The sequence below is a fragment of the Hypomesus transpacificus genome, chromosome 23, assembly GCF_021917145.1.
Source record: "Hypomesus transpacificus isolate Combined female chromosome 23, fHypTra1, whole genome shotgun sequence".
NCBI classification, from domain to species: Eukaryota; Metazoa; Chordata; class Actinopteri; order Osmeriformes; family Osmeridae; genus Hypomesus; species Hypomesus transpacificus.
In genome coordinates, this window is record NC_061082.1 from 15,738,533 (window position 1) to 15,761,512 (window position 22,980).

The 22,980-nt window shown below is 45.9% G+C and overlaps 1 protein-coding gene across 1 annotated transcript in view; it reads left to right on the forward strand.

Annotated features, from left to right (window-relative positions):
- Positions 1-22,980, forward strand: part of nalcn (sodium leak channel, non-selective) — a 60,886-nt gene that overhangs the window by 28,893 nt on the left and 9,013 nt on the right. The window contains exons 14-21 of the mRNA XM_047047769.1: positions 228-419; positions 1,838-1,975; positions 3,318-3,392; positions 19,502-19,638; positions 20,297-20,438; positions 20,584-20,657; positions 21,785-21,886; positions 22,368-22,479. Of these exons, the coding sequence (XP_046903725.1) occupies positions 228-419; positions 1,838-1,975; positions 3,318-3,392; positions 19,502-19,638; positions 20,297-20,438; positions 20,584-20,657; positions 21,785-21,886; positions 22,368-22,479 (972 nt within the window). The remainder of the gene's footprint in view (positions 1-227; positions 420-1,837; positions 1,976-3,317; positions 3,393-19,501; positions 19,639-20,296; positions 20,439-20,583; positions 20,658-21,784; positions 21,887-22,367; positions 22,480-22,980) is intronic.

The following is a 22,980-nucleotide window of genomic DNA, read 5'->3' on the forward strand; positions in this document are numbered from 1 at the left end:
CTACTCGGGTCACTTTTACGCTGTAATTCAATATCCCCCAACACAGGTGTATATTGAATTATTTCTTTTTCCAGCCACAACTACATTTGGTCTTCCTACAAGAGCAACTGGTATTCCAATGTATAATTCCTGGATGAACACTGCTCCAAACTTCAGCTGTACTGTACTGTACGTGTACAGTGTGTGTACAGTATTCGGATCAGTCTCTAATGACCCCCTCCCCCCAGGTGCTGCGCGTAGTGCGTCTCATCAAGATCTCCCCCGCGCTGGAGGACTTTGTGTATAAGATCTTCGGTCCCGGGAAGAAGCTAGGCAGCCTGGTGGTGTTCACAGCCAGTCTGCTCATCGTCATGTCAGCCATCAGCCTGCAGATGTTCTGCTTTGTGGAGGAGCTCGACCGCTTCACCACCTTCCCCAGGGTAAGACCATGGAGGGATGGAAAGATGGATGGGTAGAATGAATGAATGAATGAATGGATGGACGGATGGGCAGATAGTTATTTCTGAGTCGAGGAATGATGAATGGAGGGGAAAAAAGGCATGAATGAACAAACGAATGAAGGAATCGAAAAACAGACAACCTAGGCGGATGAAATGATGAACGAAGTCATGAATGATAGATGACCGAGTAGAGAGAGAGACAGAGAGAGAGAGAGAGAGAGAGAGAGAGAGAGAGAGAGAGAGACACCCAGGAAATGGACACTCGGTGATCACAGCCTCGCCAAAAAACACGCGCGCCCCCCCCCCCCCCCCCCCCCCCCCCCCCCCCAGATGTCACGTGCGGGAAATCTAATGTGTGGACAGATGTGGGCCCCCTCCGCCACCTCCTTTGATATCTAAGTGTTCGTGAGCTTCTTTCCTTCTCATTAGCCACATCGTTTCATCCCTCGCGTTCCCCCCCACCCACCCCCCTCCGCCGTTCCACTGATCCTGGCGCTGGGGGACTCTGGGATAGCGCTCCAGAAACAGATGCAGCTCGTTTGCTGCTTGCCGTCTCCCTTTTTTTAGACGCGCAAACGCACACCAGCAGACACATACTACCCACGTTGGCGCGCATATACACACAGATGTGCAGTTGATATGCAGACACACGCGTATGTTGTCAGGAAAGCAGGTACACACACACACACACAAACACATTGGGAGTTAATGATGTTTGCCCGTTTCCCTGATGGCTAGACCTGTTGCTGGCATTATCCTTATCAACAGTGACAGGGGACAATGCTGGAGGCTGTATGGTACTGGGAAAGGGGAGGAGAGGAGAGGAGAAGGAGAAGGAGAGGGAGAATTGGAAAGGGGGGAGGGCATGGGGAGGAGAGGAGAATGGAGTGCCGAGGAGAGGAGAGAGATGATGCATTGGAGAGGAGGAGGGGAGGGCTGGAGGAGGAGAGGTGGCTGGACTGGAGAGAGAGAGAGGAGAGAAGGAGCCCTGAGGCCAGTGAGTCTCAGCTGTCTGGCCGCCAACCTTCAGGTGACCTCCACAGAAAGGAGACAGCCAGACACTGGAGCACGTCCCTCCCCCTCCACCTCCCCTCCCTCTCTGATCCTACCGCCACTGTCCACTCCTGCTCCTCCTCCTTTCTCTCCTCCTACTCCCCTTCTCCCTCTCCTCCTCCTCACGGTCCTCCCCTCCGCCTCTCACTCCTCTCTCTTCCTCTACCATACACCTCCCTCTCCTCCTTCCTTCCTTCCTTCCTTCCTTCCTCCTTTCCTTCTCCTCCAGCCTCTTGCCCTAGCCTTTCCAGGGAATGTTTCCAACTGGTACAACTACATTCATGTGTACTCAGACGCACACAGATGCAGGCTCTTTTACCCCCTCTATCCTCTGGTGTTCCCAGGCGTTCATGTCCATGTTCCAGATCCTAACCCAGGAGGGCTGGGTGGATGTGATGGACCAGACCCTGGTCGCCGTGGGAGACTGGTGGGCTCCTGTAGTAGCCATCTACTTCATCCTCTACCACTTGTTTGCCACCCTGGTAAGATACCTCCAACACACACCTTAGAGCCAGCTTAGGGTAACCTAGGGCAAACATGACTAACGCACATTAGCCTCAAACCACCACACCACCCGGCCCCAATCTCCCATCCAACATGAACGTTAACTTACCCGATTGGGTATCTGAGAGTTGTACCAAGAGATAGGCAGGCTGGATGTGTGTGGATTCCCAGGGACCAGACCATATCTTCTCCCGCTGGATGTCCGCCCACACAGCAGCGTCCCAGCCCCAACCCAGCTGTGTGATGAGTGCCTGGCATGGAGAACACTAGACCTTTTTTTTTCTACGCAGCCATTCGTCGAGATGAGTGTATTATGATGAGTTTATAAAAAGCTGGCGATAAGTGATGTTAACAGGCTAATGCAGCCACATGACTGAACTGAGCCAGCGTGGATGCTGGGGAGAGAGTGCAGGGCACTTGGTAGAGGACTGTGTCCTTGTCTGTGGTTTAGGAGGTTCTGACCCAACACCCACTGGTACATTTATTATAATGGATTAGCTTTGTTGGCTGAGCGGGTGGAGGGTTTAAAGCAGATCTCTGATGGGTTGGGGATTTCGTATTCAAATGAGTGATAAGGGAGGAACATGTTTTTCATTTATGTGTATATTTTTCTAAATCGGAATGTCTGTCCATATGAATTTATTTGTTTCTGAATAGAGCAAGGCCTAAAATATATAATTTGCTATTGTTTTTTTACTTACCGCAGTTATTACTGAGTAAATACGTTTTGAGAGGTTGCCCTAGTTCTGGTATACCTTAGCTTATACATATATATCTTTTTTTTTCTCCAGTTTTTAGATGTCAGTAAGAACTGTAGTCAAGTCAAGTCAGTCTATTTATAAAGCACATTTAAAAACAGCCAACAAAACAGCCAACAGCCAACCAAAGTGCTGTACAAAGTTATCAAACAAGGCAAACAACAATAGAATAGAAACATGTAGTGTGTCGACAGAGAGCATCTCCATGATGATTCAGATCCATGCAGGTCTCCCGTTTCCAGGCTGAGTGCTGCAATCTCAATATTTGGCCTGGGGATCACGTGATCCATTAGAAAACTCCTGCTTGCTGTCACACAACCAAAAACACAAACACACACAAACACACACCAACTGACTTTGGGTGACTTCAACCCTTCTCAGTCTTCTCGAAAGGATGTTTTTCCAGGAGAAAATTGATGTTTTTTTCAGCCCAACCACGTTCTGTGAATGAGCTTAATCTATTCTTATGGGGGTGTCTGTCTGCGTCCCGAGAACACCTGGTGCCTCACTGTGTCCTCCAGCCCAGGTGTTCAGCATCTTCCTCCCTGTCGCTGGGTTTCAGATCCTGCTCAGTCTGTTTGTGGCTGTGATCCTGGATAATCTGGAGCTGGATGAAGACCTGAAGAAACTCAAACAGGTAGGCTCTCCTGTCTGACAGACCAGATCAGACATGCGGAAACACACACACAGTCGCACACACACACACACCAACACGCCATATGACAGGTGCTGGTATGCCTGGATGGATTATAACCTGTCTACACTTGAGTGGGTCAAGTCCTCACTCAAGATTATGCAATGTGCATTGATTATGGACACATCTGTGAGCTTCTGTCTTGAGGCCAGTGTGTTGCCAGTATTCACCCAGTTTTCAGAGTGGAATGGTTAGTAGATATGTTGCTATTAGACACCCCCCCCCTCCCCTATCTTTCCCTCTCTCACACTGCATCAGCAAACTGACTTAGCTGCTGCTGCTGCACATGACTTTTGGTCTGGACTTGCTGGTTCACGCTCAGTTGCCGGTGCTGGTCAACAACACCCAAGTGTTGGCCTACCAAGAAATGTTGTAAAAGGCTAGCTGCATGCTAGCATCATGCTACGTACATATAGCAACTAGATGGTCTGGAAAAGTTATTGCAGAGGGATGCACAAATGATACATGCGTGGTTATTTGTTTCTCTAGCAGTGATGGCTCCAAAATTCCTCTGGCCGCCCCACTCTCACTATGGAACCGGCAGTCAAGCGCGTCTCCTTAGTCGAACCTTCCACTTATCAGCCAATCAAGAAAAAGAAAGGGTCTACACAATAGCCAATCGGAAAATAGCACCATTGTATCTGGGTAAGATTTAATGCAACAACCAATGGAAAAAAAGCATATCCTGTCATTTTTCGTGATTCTGCTACGTCTTCCGAAAGTTTTGTTCACCTACAAAGCAAACCGCTGGAGCTCGAGCATCACTTTGAGCACAGTCATAATCTCCTGTTTTAATGTTACAACAAATTCACAACTTGTTTGACACAAACAATGACAACTTGACTGCTGTTAAAAAAAAAATCCCAGATAATTAGCATCAGTTTTTCTCGAGTCTCTTAACCAACAGTTTTACAGCCTGTTCACTGACAACACCTGCTCAGAACAAGTAGTTCATAGATGTAGCCGGTGTTTATCGGTGAAACTCACTCGTCAGGTAAGTAACAGGCCACCCGCATCTACGGTTATCTAGCTTTTCGTTGGCGTAGTTGGTAGTGGCGGCGCTTGGGATGTCAGAGGTGGCAGGATCGAACCCAGTGCGGGATGTAAATAGGCCCGATTCCTTTGACTTTTAAAATAATGTCATATTTTATTATTATATCCTGGCCATGGATGCATTAATCATTGCTGCCTCTCAAAGATGTCAGGTAAAAAGCAATTAATTAATTAATTTTGACCCCCTTACGGGGGGACGGGGGACGGTTGGGGGGGGGGGGGAGAATGTCACTCTTGCCTGTCTTCAAAACTTGAGAGCCCTGCGTTCTCTTCTGAAAAGAATGAGAGACACACACACAGGCGAACGTCCCTCTTGAGTGATTTTTCCATTCAACACCTGTAGGGGGCTTTCATTGGAAAGCATGACTCATCAAGGCATTAAAGCTGAAGCTCTAATGCTGGTGTGTAGAGATACACACATATGGGGACATTTACACACAGACCTTTGTGTGGCCATTCTTGTGGGGACTGAACATGCTGTTCCATTTGAAATCCTGACCTTCTCTAACCCCGAACTTTAACCTTTACTTTGACATGCATTAAAATCGAATAAACACCTGAACCTTAAACCTACCCCTAACTCTTAGCAGAAACCCCCTAGAAATAGCACTTAACCAAGAAAATGTCTTCACAAGTTCAAACTGTCCTTAGTTTCCAGTCCCCCATTAGAATAATCAAACTTGCCCACTCATCCTCCCACACACACAGGTGAACTCCGTCATCAAATTCAAACGAAGCTCTTTAACAAAGGCCCTTCTAAGGACATGTACTTCTGGATTCAGTGAGATAAAAGGATAAACCCATTATAAGATCCAACTGTGCAATACCTACGCTGGTGTGTGTGTGTGTTGGTGTGTACAAGTGCTATGTGTTTGTGTGCCGAGCCTTAACCCATAATGGATGCAGGCCGTATGTGTGTTTTCACACAAACAAACATACAGATGCGCACACACATCACCCTCCGACAGGTCCTTGTATGCCTGGGTGGGTTATATCCTGTCTACACACGAGTGATCATGATCAGTGGCGGTAAAATTGCCTATTTTCCAGGTGCTTCCATCCCAAAGGCAGCACCAGCCCACAGAATGTATATAGGGGCAGATGGTTATCACGGATCCTCTGCCCCAGCAGGCCCCGCACCAGTCCCTTGGCTGGCCTTCAGGGTCAGGTGGACCACAGAACATCTGCAGCATCTCTTTCCTTGACTTCTTTATTTCACCAAAAGAAACCCACTCGGATAAAAATACTATTTTTCAAGGTAGACATGACCGTAAGATATCCCCGCCAATACACCAAATCCCAATTCAGGAGGCATAGCTAGCTCAATACAATTAGTTCATGGTCTTCCTAGTTAGTGCGTACTGTTTTTGGGTATCCGTCACCTCAGGTTAAAGCTGTAGAATATTTTGGGCGACATGGGGGATGTGAATCAGTGTTCCCACCGGGAGTCTAAGTCCCCCTTGGGGCCCCGGCGGGTGCCATCCTTTCCGGGGACATTTCTAATCCTGTCTTCTTCACAGGCTGACGAGCTCCTGCACGATTGTCATGCTGGAAATTAATTAGAAAGAATGGCACAACAAATTGAAGTTGAATAATCTATTCACCAAGTGCATTCGTGCAAGTCACAACGTCAGGTCTCCAGGTATTGTCATGCGATTGATTTGAAATGAATCATTGTCGCAAAGAGAAGACTGAGAAGGACAAAAAGAAAAAAAGCATTTAGCAGCTTGCTTTTTGCTTCAACCTTTCGAGACGATGTCGTCTTCTGTGTTCTCCTGCTGGAGTGACAGCTGTGAGGTTACAGTGGGCTGCTAGAGGGTTCTACGGGAGCTTGGCAGGGAGTCCTTCCTTGAGAGACTAACAAGCCTTGTTGACAGCATGTCACAGAATCCCTTCTCTTGGCCATGCGGAGTGTGTGTGTGTGTAACGCTCTAACGCTACACCTGTAAGTGGGAGTCAAGTGTAGATGTGTGCGTGCGTGACACAGGGATTTGACTCCCTCAGTCCTGTTGGTTGAGTCAGACGACGCCAGGCTCCAGACAGGTTCACAGCACGTCCTCAACATGGGCTACTAAAGGAGGACATACCGCATTCACTCTCCACTGTCTGTCAGCCCTCTGCTGAGAAACCTCCCCTGATTGACCCAGGCCTGTCCTACTTTGCAGGGGAGGTTCTGTCCCCCCCATGCATCAGGGTAGCGCAGATGGACTCCCCCCCTGCCCCCCACCACACACACACACACACACACAAACACCCTTTCAGGAGCAGAAGAGCAGAGAGTGGCAGGAGGCTGCAGTCAGTCAGCCCAGAGATGGACTGCCCTGTTTTGGGAAAGACAAGACATCCTATTTAAAGCAGCAGACCGAGACGAAATAGAGGAAAGTTCTAGAGTCCGGGATTGTGACTCATATTCACACTGACAGACGAGACCACCCACATAGCACTAATAACATGATCTGACTGGCTTTCATTGTGCCCTCGATATAAGTGATTTAGTTGAATAATTTCCGCCGCGGTATATCATTAGGGCAGACTGAGGAGTCAGTGAGATTTATTGGTCATATGCAAGTATAATACAGGTCATTCTGTGCAATTAAATTATTTGGTCACGGCAAGGCAACAGCCACACTGTAGGCATAACAAAGCAAATTTTAATTTAAAAATACTGGCAAAAAAGCAATAAAAGTATAGCGAAAATAAATAAAGCAGGAGCAGCAATAAAACCATCAACAGTAACAGAAAAGTACAATAACAGCAAAACAAATACTAGTAATAACATGATAATAAACCCTAAGAGCACAGATGTGTGTATAGATTGTTATAACGGGGATTTAAATATACAAAATATAAAGTGATGAAGGGCAGATGGACGTGTACTTTCAATAGGTTAACGTTGATCATTGAGACGCATGACGGCCCCCCAAAAAACAAAAACAAAAACCTGTTTCTGATTCTGGTGGTGGCAGGACGTATGGAGGATGGCATTGGAGCTCTGTGAGGTCCCAGTCATGCGTGACCAGGCCGACAGGAGGGGACTTCAGACACAGCCTGCAGGGGCCGCAGTGCTCAGGGTCAGGCCACCCAGTCTCACCACCTGGGCTCTCCCCATCAGGACGTCCAGGATCCTGTAGCAACGGGAGAGGCTCAGCCCCAAGATCCTGACCCTGGGGATGAGCTTAGCGGGCACCACTGTGTTGACTGCTGAGCTGTAATCCACAGCCATCCTCACATACGTGTCTCACCCATCAGTGGCGTGTTCAGGGAGTGGCCTAGGGTGGCACGGGCCACCCCTGAAATCTGATTGGCCACCCCAATATCTTAAAATATGATTGGCTATATGCCCAGTCAGAGGCGGGCCACCCCTTGTGCCACCCCTATCAAAAATGTCTGGACACGCCCCTGTCACCCATATCCAGGTGGGAGAGGACGGTTTGGCCTGCCGGGGTGACGGCGTCGTCCGTAGATCTATTGGGGAGGCGTTTGCGAGTTTCAAGGGGTCCAAGGTGTGGGGGAAGGAGGAGCAGGAGTGGGATCTGACCAACCACAGTCATTCAGACATGATGGGAAGGTTTATTCGGGGCAGGGACAATGGTTGTCTGTTTGAAGCAGGAGTGGACTGCAGACGGGTTCAGGGAGAGGTTGACTATCAAGGTGAAAACCACTGCTGGTTGATGCACGCTCTGAGGACACAACCTGGAATGCCATCTGGCCCCGGTGATTTCCGCGAATGGACTATTTTCAGAGCTGTCGTCATGTCAACCGTTGGTAGGGACGGAGTGCTGTCTGCCAGGTCCTCAGCTCGTCTTACCGGTGTGGTGTTGATCGTCTCAAACCGTGCGTAGAGGATGTTGAGCTTGTTGAGAAGAAAGGCGGCGGATTGGTTATGAGGAAATTAAGATGGAGCTCTTTAAAACCTAATAGACATAAACCTAGATAGAGCCCCCATAACATATAGGATATGACTAACATTAAATCTCCTGTATGTATATGGTACACAAGACATAATATTTATACAGATGTTAGAAATCCATTCTATTTCTTATGATGTTGCAACACTCACCTTGTGACTTCCTGTGACAGACTCACCTTTTGATATGATTTCCACATCCACACTGTGTTCCTTTCCATTATTTGACTGCAATACCCAGGGCATGCTGGTAACTTCCTTTGTGTCCTTGTGTGTGTGTGAGTGTGTGTGTGTTTGTGTCCCAGCCTACACGTTTGTGTTTGTCTGAGTATGCACAGAGGCACTTGTCTTATAGATCAAGCAAAGTATAGCTACCATATTGGGGTGCTCTGCCTTTTGACTCTGGAACAAGGGAGGGAAACTACAATTATATATATATTATTTTTTGTATCATTATTTGACATTCCTCCCCTAGAAAAGAGGGAGAGAGAGGAAAAGTGAAACCGTCGAGAGCTGTTGCTGGGCGGAAACGACCCAGAGGTCTCACCTCGTCATCGCAGACTGCCAATGTGGATTGAATTTGTCGTCCACGTTTAGTGCTGATGCGCACACACACACGCGCGGGGATCATTAGCAATTAGAGATGCGAGATGAGCGGAGGCGCTGCTAATGAACACCCGGTCTCTCTATGCAGATGAGACATAGGAAACAGGAAGTGCCTAATCACACACACACACACACACACTTTTGTTCCCTGTGACATTCTCTTATGAAGACACAAACACACGTACACAACCAGACCTTCAGTAGCCTCTGTCTGTTTCTCTGTGTCTCTCTATCAGACACAGCCCACAGACACAGCCATCTTGTTCATACTTCACCCATCAATGCTGATTATGATAATGCATTTATGGCGTGAAATTCGATTTGGGGGAACTTTTAATGAAATGGAGCAGACAGACAGGGAGGGAGACGGGAGAGGTAAATGGAATAAAGGCAAGGTGACGTCTTGCCTCCGAGACGGCAGACAGTCTACCATGGCATGTTTGTCGTCAGTCTACATGCTAATGGGGACTGTCTTAATACTTGCAAGACTAATTTCACATTAAGGCTAAATACTAACACAACAGACTATTTGCTACTGGTAAGATTACATAGGACTGGAACTTCAACAAACGTCATCTTCTTCCCTCGTGGATGCTACGGCCGAGACCGCAGTGCCCATCAACGTCGATTAAATCATATGATTCAAAGTGAATTCATTAATCAGGCAGATAAATGACATCCATCAAATCCGTGTTTTCAGACTTCATACACGCAAGTATTGGTGGTTGTGTATCAATCGACTCTAAGTCCATCACAAAAGTTTTACAGTGAAGGAAATATATCGTGAGTCGAGTACACACCTGAGTTATGAGACTCTGTCGTTCATTAATCCTGGCTTTGCATTGTGCAGTGTACTCAGGACCCTTGATGAAGATGTATTGACAGCCACTGCTACATCCTCACTCACGTTATACACACAGCAATCTGTGGGGGATGTTGAGCATCCCCATTCATCATTTACTTTTGGATTTGTTTTGATCTGTACATGATTGGGCACCTGTTAAAGGGACCAGCCAAATGACTCAATAATTCCACCCACATGGTGGAGCCAGTCTCAGCTACTTCCGGAAAAAGGATGTGAGCAAGATACTACATTCTTTCATTTCGCTCTAAGCGTTCGATGGTACCCCAGAGCGTTCCATGGTGCTCTTCCAAAATCTCAGGCTAAGACAGTTAGACTACAGGCTAAACATCACCTCAGATTACGTAGAACTAGGGCTATAATCTTATCTTGATATTAATATAATATAAAATCATATTATTCTAACTGAGACTGTCTCACACACCACATGCCAAGACTAAATGGCAAGCCTTCTTCTATTCTATCCTCTGTGTTTATGAGGCACACTTAGTAGGCGGACTCATTTGACGTTCTTTTCCCTGCCACTTCCTCTCACGTGACGGTTGCTGCCAATCAGCAGAGGGAGGGATGAAGGGAGGGAGTAGAGAGGCGTGAACAATCACAGGCTTCCCTGAGGATGTTTGGCCACCCCTTGTCTTTGTCCATCATCTCTCCATTCGGGTTCCGGCTCTCCTTCCATCTTGGCGTGGCGGGTTGAGAGACAATGATGACGTGGCGTCCTCTGGGACGGAGAGGCCACGGAGAGGGAGACAAATGGGAAGAATATCAAACTAGAAGAAAAAAAGAGTTTACCCCTGAGGTGATGGTGCTGATCATGTGTGTGGGTGGATTCCGGAGCAAACTGGTTTTGTCTAATGGAACAAGTCAGAGGAGCTATTGTGAAGGAGTAAGTGAAAACAAATTCAGTGGTAACAGGAAGCGATTGACTCGTTGTTTTCAGTATAACTCTGTTTGCCGTCAGCAGGCGAGCAGATAGATGGACCTAAGAGTGTCCAGACGGAGACACGAGCCTTTGAGCGTTGAGAGTCTTTGTGTTCTAATGGGCACTGAGCTTCTTTCTCTGTGAGAGATCTCTCATTCTGTCCTCCCTCTTCTCTTGTCTTCTCCTCTCTCTCTCTCTCTCTCTCTCTCTCTCTCTCTCTCTCTCTCTCTCTCTCTCTCTCTTTCTCTCTCTCTCTCTCTCTCTCTCTCTCTCTCTCTCTCTCTCTCCCTCTCTCTCTCTCTCTCGCGCTGCCTGTTGCGTACAGTTATGAGCAGTGCGCGTGCGTGTGTGCATGTGTCCAAAGATACGAATGGTCTGACCATTAAAAAGGGATGTGGGAGAGAATGGTGCTTGTTAAAAAACCAACACACCTCCCCACGCCCCGTCTCAGTTCTCACACTCGCTCTCTCTGTCACTGCACTTCTTTCCTTTTCTGCCACTTACCACAGGAAAGGCACTTTGCCATTTAATAAAATCATCGCCTGGAACCCTTCTGTAAACTTTATGTTGATCTACTGGATAGTCACATTTCTATAGTCTTGCAGTCATACATACTATGGGTGTTGTGTAGGGCTGGCCGGTGTGGCCTAATGTCTATCACAATATAATTTGAAGCACGGATGGTAACGGTCTTCATTACAATATCTGAATGCACTCTTCCATGCTGCATGTTTGACATTTAAGTCTCTGTAAACATCTCAAGTTGTGTCAATTATAGCCGGGTGACTAGACACCAACAAAACGAGACTCTCCTCCATCTTTGCAATACTGGTTGTGAGGATGCGGAAGGTTATTTGCAATGTTTGCATCGATTGATTGCGATACCTGCATTCAAGTTCCATACGGTAAGTTTATACTGTGCCTGGTGTGAGTGGGACTGTAACAAATCTTCTTTTCTGGAAGGCTCTACCGCGGGCAGCACGGTGTTGTCTAAATTCATAACGTAGGGCAGGGGTTTTCAACCGGGGGCCCGCAGCCCCCTGGTGGTCCGCGGCGGCATTGCAGGGGGTCCGCGACACAAGCCTATGTTGATCAGTCCACCATTGATTTATTTATATTTTTAGAAATTTGCTTTGATATCTCAACACATTTCCATATTACTCTTGAATATACATCTAATATTTTATTAGTGTTCAGAATCTCACGTACACATATTTTCAATTTTTCAGATTGTATGCATATCGTTTGAGGTTTTTAAGTAGATATATCTAGCTTTGTTTGAGGATTTTAAATCAAAGCAACATGGAAAACCAAATATTATAACTCCCTTCTATCCACATGCACGCACAGGAACATCAGTGAGCCGCGGATTACTTTCTAGTAAGAATGGTGGTCCCTGGGACAAAACCCCTGCCGTAGGGCAAATTCATACCGGTACATTTCTATACCGTTCATACCGTCCACCCCTATAGTTGTGCAGTGGGTCCAATTGGGAGTCCCCTCTCCCTGCCACCAGGAAGGTGTTTTTTCCTGCCAACTTCTAAAGCCAGGCTTGAGCTGTAGAAGGATTGACAAGCCATGTGCTCGGGGGCTTCTGGGAGGGGGGCTGGGTTGGAGGGGAGGTCATGGATGAAGAGGTAGCACAACCATACTGCCATCTAGTGCAAGGCCCACAGAATAAACACGACATTTTGATTTGTTTAGTTTTTTCATGAGAAGTGGGGATGAGAGAAACAGACCGAAACATCATAGGGGTGTATGAAGGAATAGCCTAGGCAAACGTCATGGATAAGAGTACAGTTCATAGGAGCTTTGTAACTCTACTGTAGTAGCACTTCTGAGCTTTTCCGATTCAGCAACAGCATAGGTCTCTAACTTTGAACTGTGGTAAAATGGTGCTATGTTATGTTGTCAGTGGCACAATTCACAGCTGGAGCTGTTTGTTTCCGTCTGTGTTTGTGTTTCCGCCTGTGTATGTGTTTCTGTCAGTCTGTGTGTGTTTCTGTCTCTGTGTGTGTTTTGTGTGTGTCTGTGAGCTGCAGTGGTGAAAGGGTTATTATTTCCTTTTTCCGCTCCACTTTCCACGCTGTTTATCTGCTCTATATAGAGCATGCATTTTGGATGAAGAGATTTCGTTTCACCAAATATGTTTGGGAGGTATTCTATTATGCCCTCCCAGGGATTTTTGTATTATTGATGAATTAATCTGCGAGGAAGGAGGAAAGGAGAGGGGGAGAGGAGTAGAATAAGGGAGAGGAGGTCATAATAGAGGAACAAAGAACTGATAGACGACCCTATTGAGAATAGTCCTTTGTGTCCTGTATCACATCAATGTCACCTCTAGTTTACTTTAGGAATAATTCTCAGAGGACATGTGTGCCACACATCCACAAACATGCTCTGTCCTACCCATACACACACACAGGGCATGCCCGTGCGATGGCTCATAGACTGGCAGAAGAGGCTATGAGGTGGCATGAGGTGTGTGTCTAAGTGGTCTGGCTGTGTAGTAGCTCTACTTATGTGCCTCTGTGTGTGCGACAGGTCTCTACTGGAGCACGGCTCATTAGACAGCCAATGACAGCGAGAGGAGGGACTCTCTGCACCCTCATTTCCTCCTTCCTTCCACCTGGGGCTGGAACTGAGGCTGATGCAGGAACATGATGTTTCAATGTTAAACTTCTAATTGTTTCTGGACAGTGTATGTCTTTCTGAAAGATATATATATTACATTACATTTACATTTAGTCATTTAGCAGACGAATGAATAAACACTATTATTGTTGCCCCTCTTTTCATAAGCTGAACTCAATGATGTAAGACTTTTTCTATGTACACAAAAGGTCTATTTCTCTCAAATATTGTTCACAAATCTGTTTAAATCTGTGTTAGTGAGCACTTCTCCTTTGCTGAGAAAATCTATCCACCTCACAGGTGTGGCATATCAAGATACTGATTAGTCAGAAATATCAGTTGTAAAAATTACAGTTAATAAACGGACCCATCTGCAACCGACGCAAGCAAGCACACCCTACAATTTCCCCAGACATTTTACCCTCTCTAGTTTAGTTTAAAGCTTCAATTTGGTTCAATCGAAAATAAACAGTGATTCGCTAAAACCAGCAAGGTGAGCAGACCAAGCTAGCGAACCTGACACGGGTGCTGCTGCAGCTGTGTGCATTAGCCAGATGTGATACACAAGCATATTGCTCCTCACGTTCAACAGCCTACAATCCAACAACATTAATGCCCCCTCTCCCAAAAAGCTAAACTTATCTGTTGAGGAGACATTATCCTCAGACCTACAAACAGAAGGTCAAAAGAAAAGAGAGGATAGAAACAAAGCAGCCTTAAGAATGCAACAAGGGGATGGAAAGGTGTGACAGTGAGACATAGGGAATGAGATGGAAAATGTAGGGAAAGAAGATCAGAAAAGAATAAGCATAGCTTGGAGGAAATAGATCCAGCCTGAACTCTCCCCAACTTCCTTGAAACTCTATTGCTGTGGGATCATACTGATAAAACCCATTCCAATATCCTTCTCAACTCTACACTACCTCATTATTTGCTTATCTAAAAGTGCTTTATGGATTCAGGCTTTGCACCGTAACTTTACATTTCTGTTCAGAATATGAATTAGAACTAACCAGACTATATTTCTATCTGGTGCATCAGTTTACCACCCCTTCATTGACTCAGCTGTAAATGACCACTGTTATACACTTGCAACTGAGTGAGGTGGCCTTGTCTTTAACATGGTCTTCCTTGTTCCTGCGGTACATGCCTGAAAAAGTACACTATTGCTGCTTGGACTGACACAGCATTTACTCCCTGGCCCCAGAGACATTCTAGGAACAGATTAATATGGATAACTACTGAAATGATAAATAAACTACCTTTACAAACATACTGGACTGACAGAGCTGGAAACTTTAGACTGCTACACTGCCATACTGCTTCTTTGCTACTTCAGGTTGTCCTTTTCATGTATTTGAAAGCTCTTCCTGGTTTTTGCCTTGTGCATGCTTTCAAAAAAATATCTATACAACATATTATTCACAAGTAAGAGGTAAATATGTCTTGGAAAAGTAAAAATGTTCAAAGTGCTTAAAACACCACCGCAAAGGGCTTTCCTCCGGAATTCCCATCCTCCTCCTGAATATCTGTGGATGTCACGGCCACAGCCGTGCCCCCCTATTGTTTTTGGTTTTGCCCTGCCCTAGTGTTTCCCTGTCATTGTCGTCACCTGTCTCGTTCAGTTGTCGTTAGTTTCATTGTGTTCACCTGTGTCTTGTTTGTTTCTGTGTATTTAGGTTCCTGCTTTGTGTCCAGTCTTTGTCTTAGCATTACCCTTTGTCCCTGCGTGTACCCTGTCTGTTTCCCGTTTTGAGAATTAAACCTGTGTTCCTCGCTATGCCTCGGTACTCCCCTGCATTTGGGTCCAACCCCACCTCACGTCGTGACAGTGGATGTCTGTAGATGAAACCACACAAACTATCAACAGAACAGGGAATGTGTTTTTACATCTCATATATACCATTTAGACAAACCAGACATCTGGGTTTGCAGGTGCTCAATTCCTTGATGTCTCAGTAGTTTTGATGCCTCTTCTTTTTCTCCCGTTAATCAGGGTTATTTTTGTGAGCACCCTATTTTTCTCGGATCTTTCTAACTGTGGGATTGGGGTCTTCTGATGGAATTGCATCTACTTACAGGGTTTTCAAATGACCTTGAAGTTTCTTTGACTTCCTCTGTGATTGCAGTGTCAACTTTGTTCCATTCAGCCTGTTTGAGAGTATTCAGAGCACCCATCAATGCATGTATTCCAGTTTTTATCCAGCCACTCGCAGTTTTTTGCACTTTTGTTTGTGTCTATGTCGTCTTATCATACTGTGCATTACCAGTTCCTGATAATTTGCTATTTAGCTATAATAAAGATGTCATCCAATTGTCATATGCTCACATGGCAGATTTCTAGCCATTTTCAAAAATCATAAAGAAACACATATTTCTACTAGAGAGCTACAATTAAAGGGTGCACTCAAGTGACCATTGGCAGTAAAAACGAGTGAAATCCGGCTCAAATTGTGGTCCTCGCTAGCAAAATACACCTAAACACATCTCTTTCTTCTGAGATTTCTTGATTAATACTCTTCAGCCTGGTGAAGAGTGGCAAACACACACCTTCTGCATACACCAACCACACACACACACTTGCTTTTAAAGTAACAACACACACGCACACATCCAGATAACAGTGTAGCTGTGAGCTGTCTCTGGTCCCCCTTTGGTAAGGGACTGTTTATCCACCCACACACGCAGGCTGTATGTCTGGATGATGTGGGTAGGAGCAGACGTGTTTGTATGTGTGTACGGCTTCATCTGTGTGTCTTGGTGTTGGTGTAGGCTGCAGCAGGTGTGTGGGCGGGCCATTCATCAGCCTCCTATTCTTTTCTAGAAGCTTCTGAAGACAGGATATGGTTTAACAGTTCATCCACAGTCCCTTTTTCAAACAGGCGTAAACACTGAATGTGTATCTTCAGTCGTTAAGTCTTTAACTGTATATGTCGGAATCCTCAGTCCAATACAGAGATAACAGTCTCTGTATTTCTAGTCCTTAGTCTTGCAACTCTGTATATCTGAAGTAAATCCTGTGAAGACAAAGCACTGTATGGTTTGTCTGTATTGTCCTCACTCTTCTAAATGCATTCTATTGAGTAGCCTTACTGTCCTTTAGCAAAGAATGCCAAACATATTTTAAAGCCCTCTACTGTACCATTCCGGGGAACAAAAACAGTTTGATAGGCTCCATTTGAAATATTCACCTCACTCAGTCATCACCTCCAGCAACATTGATCATGATAAACTCGAATGCCTCATCTGAGATTCTCGTGGCCTGGAGCAGGATGACTCAGCCGGCGTCTCAAGGCTGATACCAAGGGGCTAAGGGTCTCAAAGGCTCAGTGAAAGCAAACCACATCACAGTTCAGATCATTGAAGAGTATCTGGGTTCTGTCAGGAGATACTGTCTCCACGCCTCCCGCACAGTAGAACTCGTTCGGAGAATGATCCGTCGTCGGGGAAAGGTGTGTTTGGATCTCTGTGAAGGTGCTTTTCCCTCCACCCCCTCCCCCTCATCTCTGCGTTCAACAGTAATGGTAGTGTGTGGTGAAAGTCGGGGATGGACCTCTGTTCCCCCTTACTTAGGGAGACCGTCCAGGGATCCCTAATCCAAAGCTCCAAGTTTGCTCAAGCCTGAAATTGGTTGAATGGTAGGTAGGTGTGGATAGATCTCCCGGGAGTGTCTCATAGGCTGAGACTTTACTCTGTGAGCTATTACTGCTATGCTAAGGCCTATGACGCTCTGTTTAGGCTTACTGTAACACTCAAATTGTTGTCAACACACACACACATCACACAACATATGCACGCTCACTACTCCATGTCAGACGTGAGAGAGCCTTGACTGACGTTGTAGGGGGCCGAGTGATCAATAAAGACCTGGTAGTGATTAAATGGCTAGGTGCTTTACACCTTAGCGCCTGCTTACACGTGTGCCTAATCCATCACATGTATTGATCAAGATCAATGGCCAATGCTGTTGCAGGTTCAGTTAATAGTAGTCGAGGGGGACCTTTAGGCCACATTAGGTTCCAAACCTGGGTCAGTGCAATAAAACACATTATCGCTATCCTAAACAGAACAACATGGTGTTGTAGTTGAATTGTGTTACAGTTGCAGAGGTTTCATTCTGCTGAACTGTGCTGACATGGGTTCTGCTAAACCGGGCAGGGCTGGGCTGGGCTAGGCTTGGATGTATTTGAGATGGATTGGGGTCTGTAGAGCTAGGCAGAGATTAACTGTGCTGCTGGAATGTGCTGGGCTGGGCCTAGCTTGACTGGGCTGGGTTGTACTGGGGACTGGTTTTTGCTGGACTGGTCTTACATTACATTTACATGTAGTCATTTAGCCAACGCTCTTATCCAGAGCGACTTTCAGTAAGTACAGGGACATTCCCCCCGAGGCAAGTAGGGTGAAGTGCCTTGCCCAAGGACACAACGTCATTTTGGCTCAGCCGGGAATCGAACTGGCGACCTTCAGATTACCAGCCCAATTCCCTCACCGTTCAGTCACCTGACTCCCACTTGACAAGATACTGCTGGACAGCTAGCTTTCTAGCCTGATCTGAGCTCATCTGATCTTATCTTCATTAGAGCATATGGGACCAGCAAGATCCTCTCAAAAACGTGTGTGTATGTGTGTGTGTTTGTGTGTGAGTGTATGAGTGTAGAAGTGTGTGCATATGAGGCCGTGTGAATAATAATATCTGCCCAAACAATCAGGGATGGATCCGAATGACTCCTATCTGCTTCCTACTTTCCTCGGTTTCCTACTGCAGTCTTCAGGACTCCAATTCCAACATCCTTTACAAGCTTGTCTCAAAGTGGCCCAAGGCTGTTGTTGGTGAGGGACTAGCCTAATTGAGTTAGGTTTGCAGTGTGGAATACAACAATGTCTGATTGTCTGAATGTCTGATGGCAGACAATAGCCGCCGCAGCTCATTAAACACTTGATCGCTTGATCATCATTTTAACCCTGCTGAACTGGCCTACACATTATTAATCACCCCCACCTCCATACACATAAATACACACACACACACTCACCCTGTGCCAAGCTAACAGACTAATGCGGGTGCATCAATCATGATGCACATAACCACTCAAATTGAACTAGCCTGAAGGCTGGGGAAAGACCAACACACACATTTCAGTGTGCCAGGGAGGGAAAGTATTGAGAGATGAGCTTTTCTCCTTATCACAAATATACCCACATGAACACAAGTTAGGATGAGACACACACACACACACAGTTACACAGTATTGTGTGCTGGCCTTTGTCTGTTCTGAATAGTAAGTGGTAATTCTCTACAGAGCCAAATGTGTTTTCCTCTAATCTGGTATGAATCAGATTAACCCCACCCTCCTAGACAGAGAATATCAGTATCCCTTTTATATGAAACTATGTTCATTTAATTGGTCTAATTCATTTCTATTGTCTTTTATTTGACCTCACTGTGATTCCTCCCACAGCCCTGTCTGCAGTCTTTCCCAGTCCTCCATTATCTTGCATGAAATGTAATCTGTTTCTTTTCTTCTCTTTTCCATTGCGTCTTTCACCCCTTCTTTAATAAAACGTAAGTTGGATCCCCCAAACAGTGGGGCTGGTCTCTGTGCTTTACTGACTGTGTGCGGTAGGTAAGTCCGCTGCTGCCATCTGTAGGGCAGAAATTGAGATAGCTCCCGTTTTATCCTCTAATTCCCCCCCCCCACACACACACAGTCCTATCATTATTCTCCCGGTCTAGCTGCAGTGCGTCTCTTTAAACCTTCCCCAGTTGGTTCAGCTCTGTCCAAGGCTCTGTGAGTTATCAAGTGAAGTCCTTCCCTCGTCTCTCTCATTTTCTTTCTCTCTCTTTTTCTCTCCCATGTCTCATTCTCTCTAACCCGAACATCCTCTCCCTCTGTCTTCCTCCCTCCATCTCTTCCTCTGCTCTCTAATTCTCTCTCACCCTAACCTTAACCCAAACCGTGTCCTCTCTTTCACTGTATAGCTTTGAACAGAATCCATCAGTTCACTTATGACTCCTTTTCTCCATTTTTTCTGTCTCTCTCTCTTTCTCTCCTTCTCTTTGTCTCTAGCTGAAGCAAAGCGAGGCCAACGCGGACACGAAGGAGAAGCTTCCTCTGCGCCTGAGGATCTTTGAGAAGTTCCCCAACAGGCCGCAGATGGTTAAGATCTCCAAGCTGCCCTCTGACTTCACCGTCCCCAGGATTAGGTGCTTTTCTGCACACACACACAAACACACACACACACACCTGGACCAAACAGAGCCTGTCTGAACTATACTTGTTCTTCCGATCCCAGATTAGACCCAATCACCCCCCTAATCCGTTCCCTCCTCCCTCACGCATACACACATCATTGTAATTCCTGTTAGAGGTGAAATAGGTAATATTTTAGGGGAAAGACCAGCCTATACAAATGTTTTGTAAGATGGAACAGGATGGCTGGAACACAATAGGCTGGAAGGTAGTGGGCCCCTCCAAAATTAGAAATTGACATTCCCCTCTGAGGTATCTGTGTTCAACTCTTAGAGGGCCTCATTAGCTCCCACAACATCTTTAAAGTGGATACAACCTGATTTTTCCTGAATCATTCCTTTTGTACATTTAAAGAAGCTGATTAGTGCACAGCTGGGTCTCTCTCTCACCATCCCAGACTGCCTCCCCAACTCCATCTGCTCCCTCTTTTAGCTTGACAAAACATGCGTGCACTTTGCGAGTGAAAAAAATGTGTTTGTGTTCCATGTGTCTGGCTGAATGTTCAGTGTGCAACTTGTATGTTCAATAAAAAAAATGCGTGTTCACATTTACAGTTTGGTAATATGTGTCTGTGCTGTGGGTGTGTGTGTGTGTGTGTATACCGGTTCATAGAGAGAGCTTCATGAAGCAGTTCATTGACCGTCAGCAGCAGGACACCAGCTGTTTGTTCCGCCGTCTCCCCTCTGCCTCCTCCTCGTCCTGTGACCATTCCAAACGCTCCGCCATCGAGGATAACAAGTACATTGACCAGAAGGTAACCATGACAACGACTAGTTGTGATGCCCATTTTAAGATGGACCCAGTTAGTACATATTGGAGTCATTTTTATAACGTGTCTCAGCTGAACTTCTGTATGGGGTATCCTTAGCGGATGTAACTACAACCCTATTTCCTTTCAGCTGCGGAGGTCAATATTCAGCATTCGAGCACGCAACCTCCTTGAGAAGGAGACCACCATCAATAAGATCCTGAGGTAAGACCTCAATCCATCTTTCCTCAGTCAGGTCCTGAAACAAGACCAACGTCTATCCTCCCTCAGTAAGATACTGAGGTAAGAACTGCAGACTTCCGTCGTCTTGTTTAGAGTCAGTAACGTCTTTCTGCTTCCGAGCAGCGGAGTAGATGTCTTCTGCTCTTCTGCTGACAACATGTAGATCGGAACCCTGGACTGTTGAAAGCTCTTGTCCAATCTGGTCTGTCACTTCAGATTTAGCTGCAGGTTCAGTTTAGGGAAATGTGATGGCCCAGTATTGTTTGTCTCAGGCATTGGCCCGGAGACTTTATCTCGTTATCAAGCTCACAGACACACACGCCTGCACAAATTATGGACCTCGCGTCTATAATGAAATAGTTTGATAAAGGTTTTGCATGGATGCGTTGGCACTAACTCAAGATTAGCCTCTCCACACCGTGTGTGTCAATATGTATGGAGGTGTGGGAGGGTTTGTGCTTGTTTGTGCGAGTATCGCATTCATTTCCTCCCTCTCCTCAATTTAGCCGCCAGACATCGCATCAGTAGTCATTGCACGTCCTCTCCGGTCTGTTCTATCTCCGCGCACACACGCACGCACACGCGGCCAAAGAGTAACTAATCACGTAGAGTGGCCATAAATAGGGTGAGGACACACTCTTGAAGCCCAGAGCGTCATTAGCCCGGTTCCGGTACATGACTCTGCAATTAGCCAGGGAGCGCTAGCAGCCTGGCTGGAATGATGGTGCCCACATCAGAAAGGCACCGCGGGTGGCTGCTCTGTCCAGTGTTGGCACCCTGCTGAAAGATTACACACGCACTTGATGTCTGAGGCAGTAATCGGTGGCCCAACTGGTGGAAGCTGTGCTACTAGCCATTTGTGCCATTAGCCCTATTATAATTTGGGGTTGGAGGGGGAGGGGGCGGGTGGATTATGTACTGCAGGAACTGTGTCTCTCTGTTCTAGTGTATCTATCTGTTGAAGTACAGGAGAATTGTGTGTCTTCCTGTGGTTTCGCCACATAGGGTGCTTTCAATGCGTGTGGGAAGCAGGTCTGGGTATGCGGGAGATCATGTGGGAGGTGTAGTGACTGTGTGTGTTTGTGTGTGCGTGCGTGTGTGTTGTCCAGAGCCTGCACCAGACAGCGTATGCTAAGCGGGTCCTTTGAAGGCCAGCCTGCCAAGGAGCGCTCCATCCTCAGCGTCCAGCATCACATCCGTCAGGAGCGGAGGTTTGTCACGCACACGCGCCCACGCACACACGCACACACATTCGCCCGCACACACGCACGCACGCACACAGGCACACATATTATGCATGCTCATAATAGCATGGTGGTAGGGCTGGGCGATATATCGAATATTAGCGATAATATCGCTATCATTTTGACGACGATGTAAAATTTGAAAATATTGCGAATATCGAATATACATTTATGTATGTTTTTTTTTTATGTTTTTTAATGCAAATCCAAACACATCGAGATATATATCGAATGTCGTAAACATTTTGAAAATATAGAGATATAATTTGTTTTAAATATCGCCCAACCCTACATGGTGGATGCGAGTCCAGCCATGGATTGTTTGTTTAAGCCTTTTAGCAACTCTCTCTTTCTCTCTCTTTGTCTACTTTTCTCCTTCTGCCCTTTCTCTCTCTCTCTCTCTCTCTCTCTCTCTCTCTCTCTCTCTCTCTCTCTCTATCTCTCTCAGGTTTTTCTCTCCTTGCCCCCCTCTTTCATTTAATTCAACTTGCTTTATTATTAAACATATCATACAACTTAATTACTATCATCAATCACAAACAAACAGTCATTCAATTATAGTTGAATGAAACATGGCGAGATATTTCAAATGTACCAAAGCAAAACATGCAGTGTGGCATGTAGTATGCATACATACAAACACACATGTATATCTACATGCTCATGCAGTATATACATACGTATACATGCACGCACTGTAGATTAAAATAACATAGTGTGAATAAAACAGATTTAAAAGGTGATTCAAAGTGAATACAAATTAAAATATGTCATGCCTTATAAATTATATTGTGTCCCATTGGTTGTCCCTAAGGTCAGGACAGGTTGCTACATACTTTCCTGGCAACATTGAGCAGTTAGGCTAAACAAACAAGTTTCTCTCTATCTGTTAACGTTTCAAATTCTTGATGTTTGTTTCTCATTTTGAGGAAGCATGTTGTTCAAATGTCTTTATAAAGGTCACCTTTTGTTAGGAAATGGAGGTCTCCACCTCTCCCTATGAACAGAGAGAGCACACCCTGTCCTCTGGGTAGCCAGGTCTGCTTGTGATGGCCTGTTTC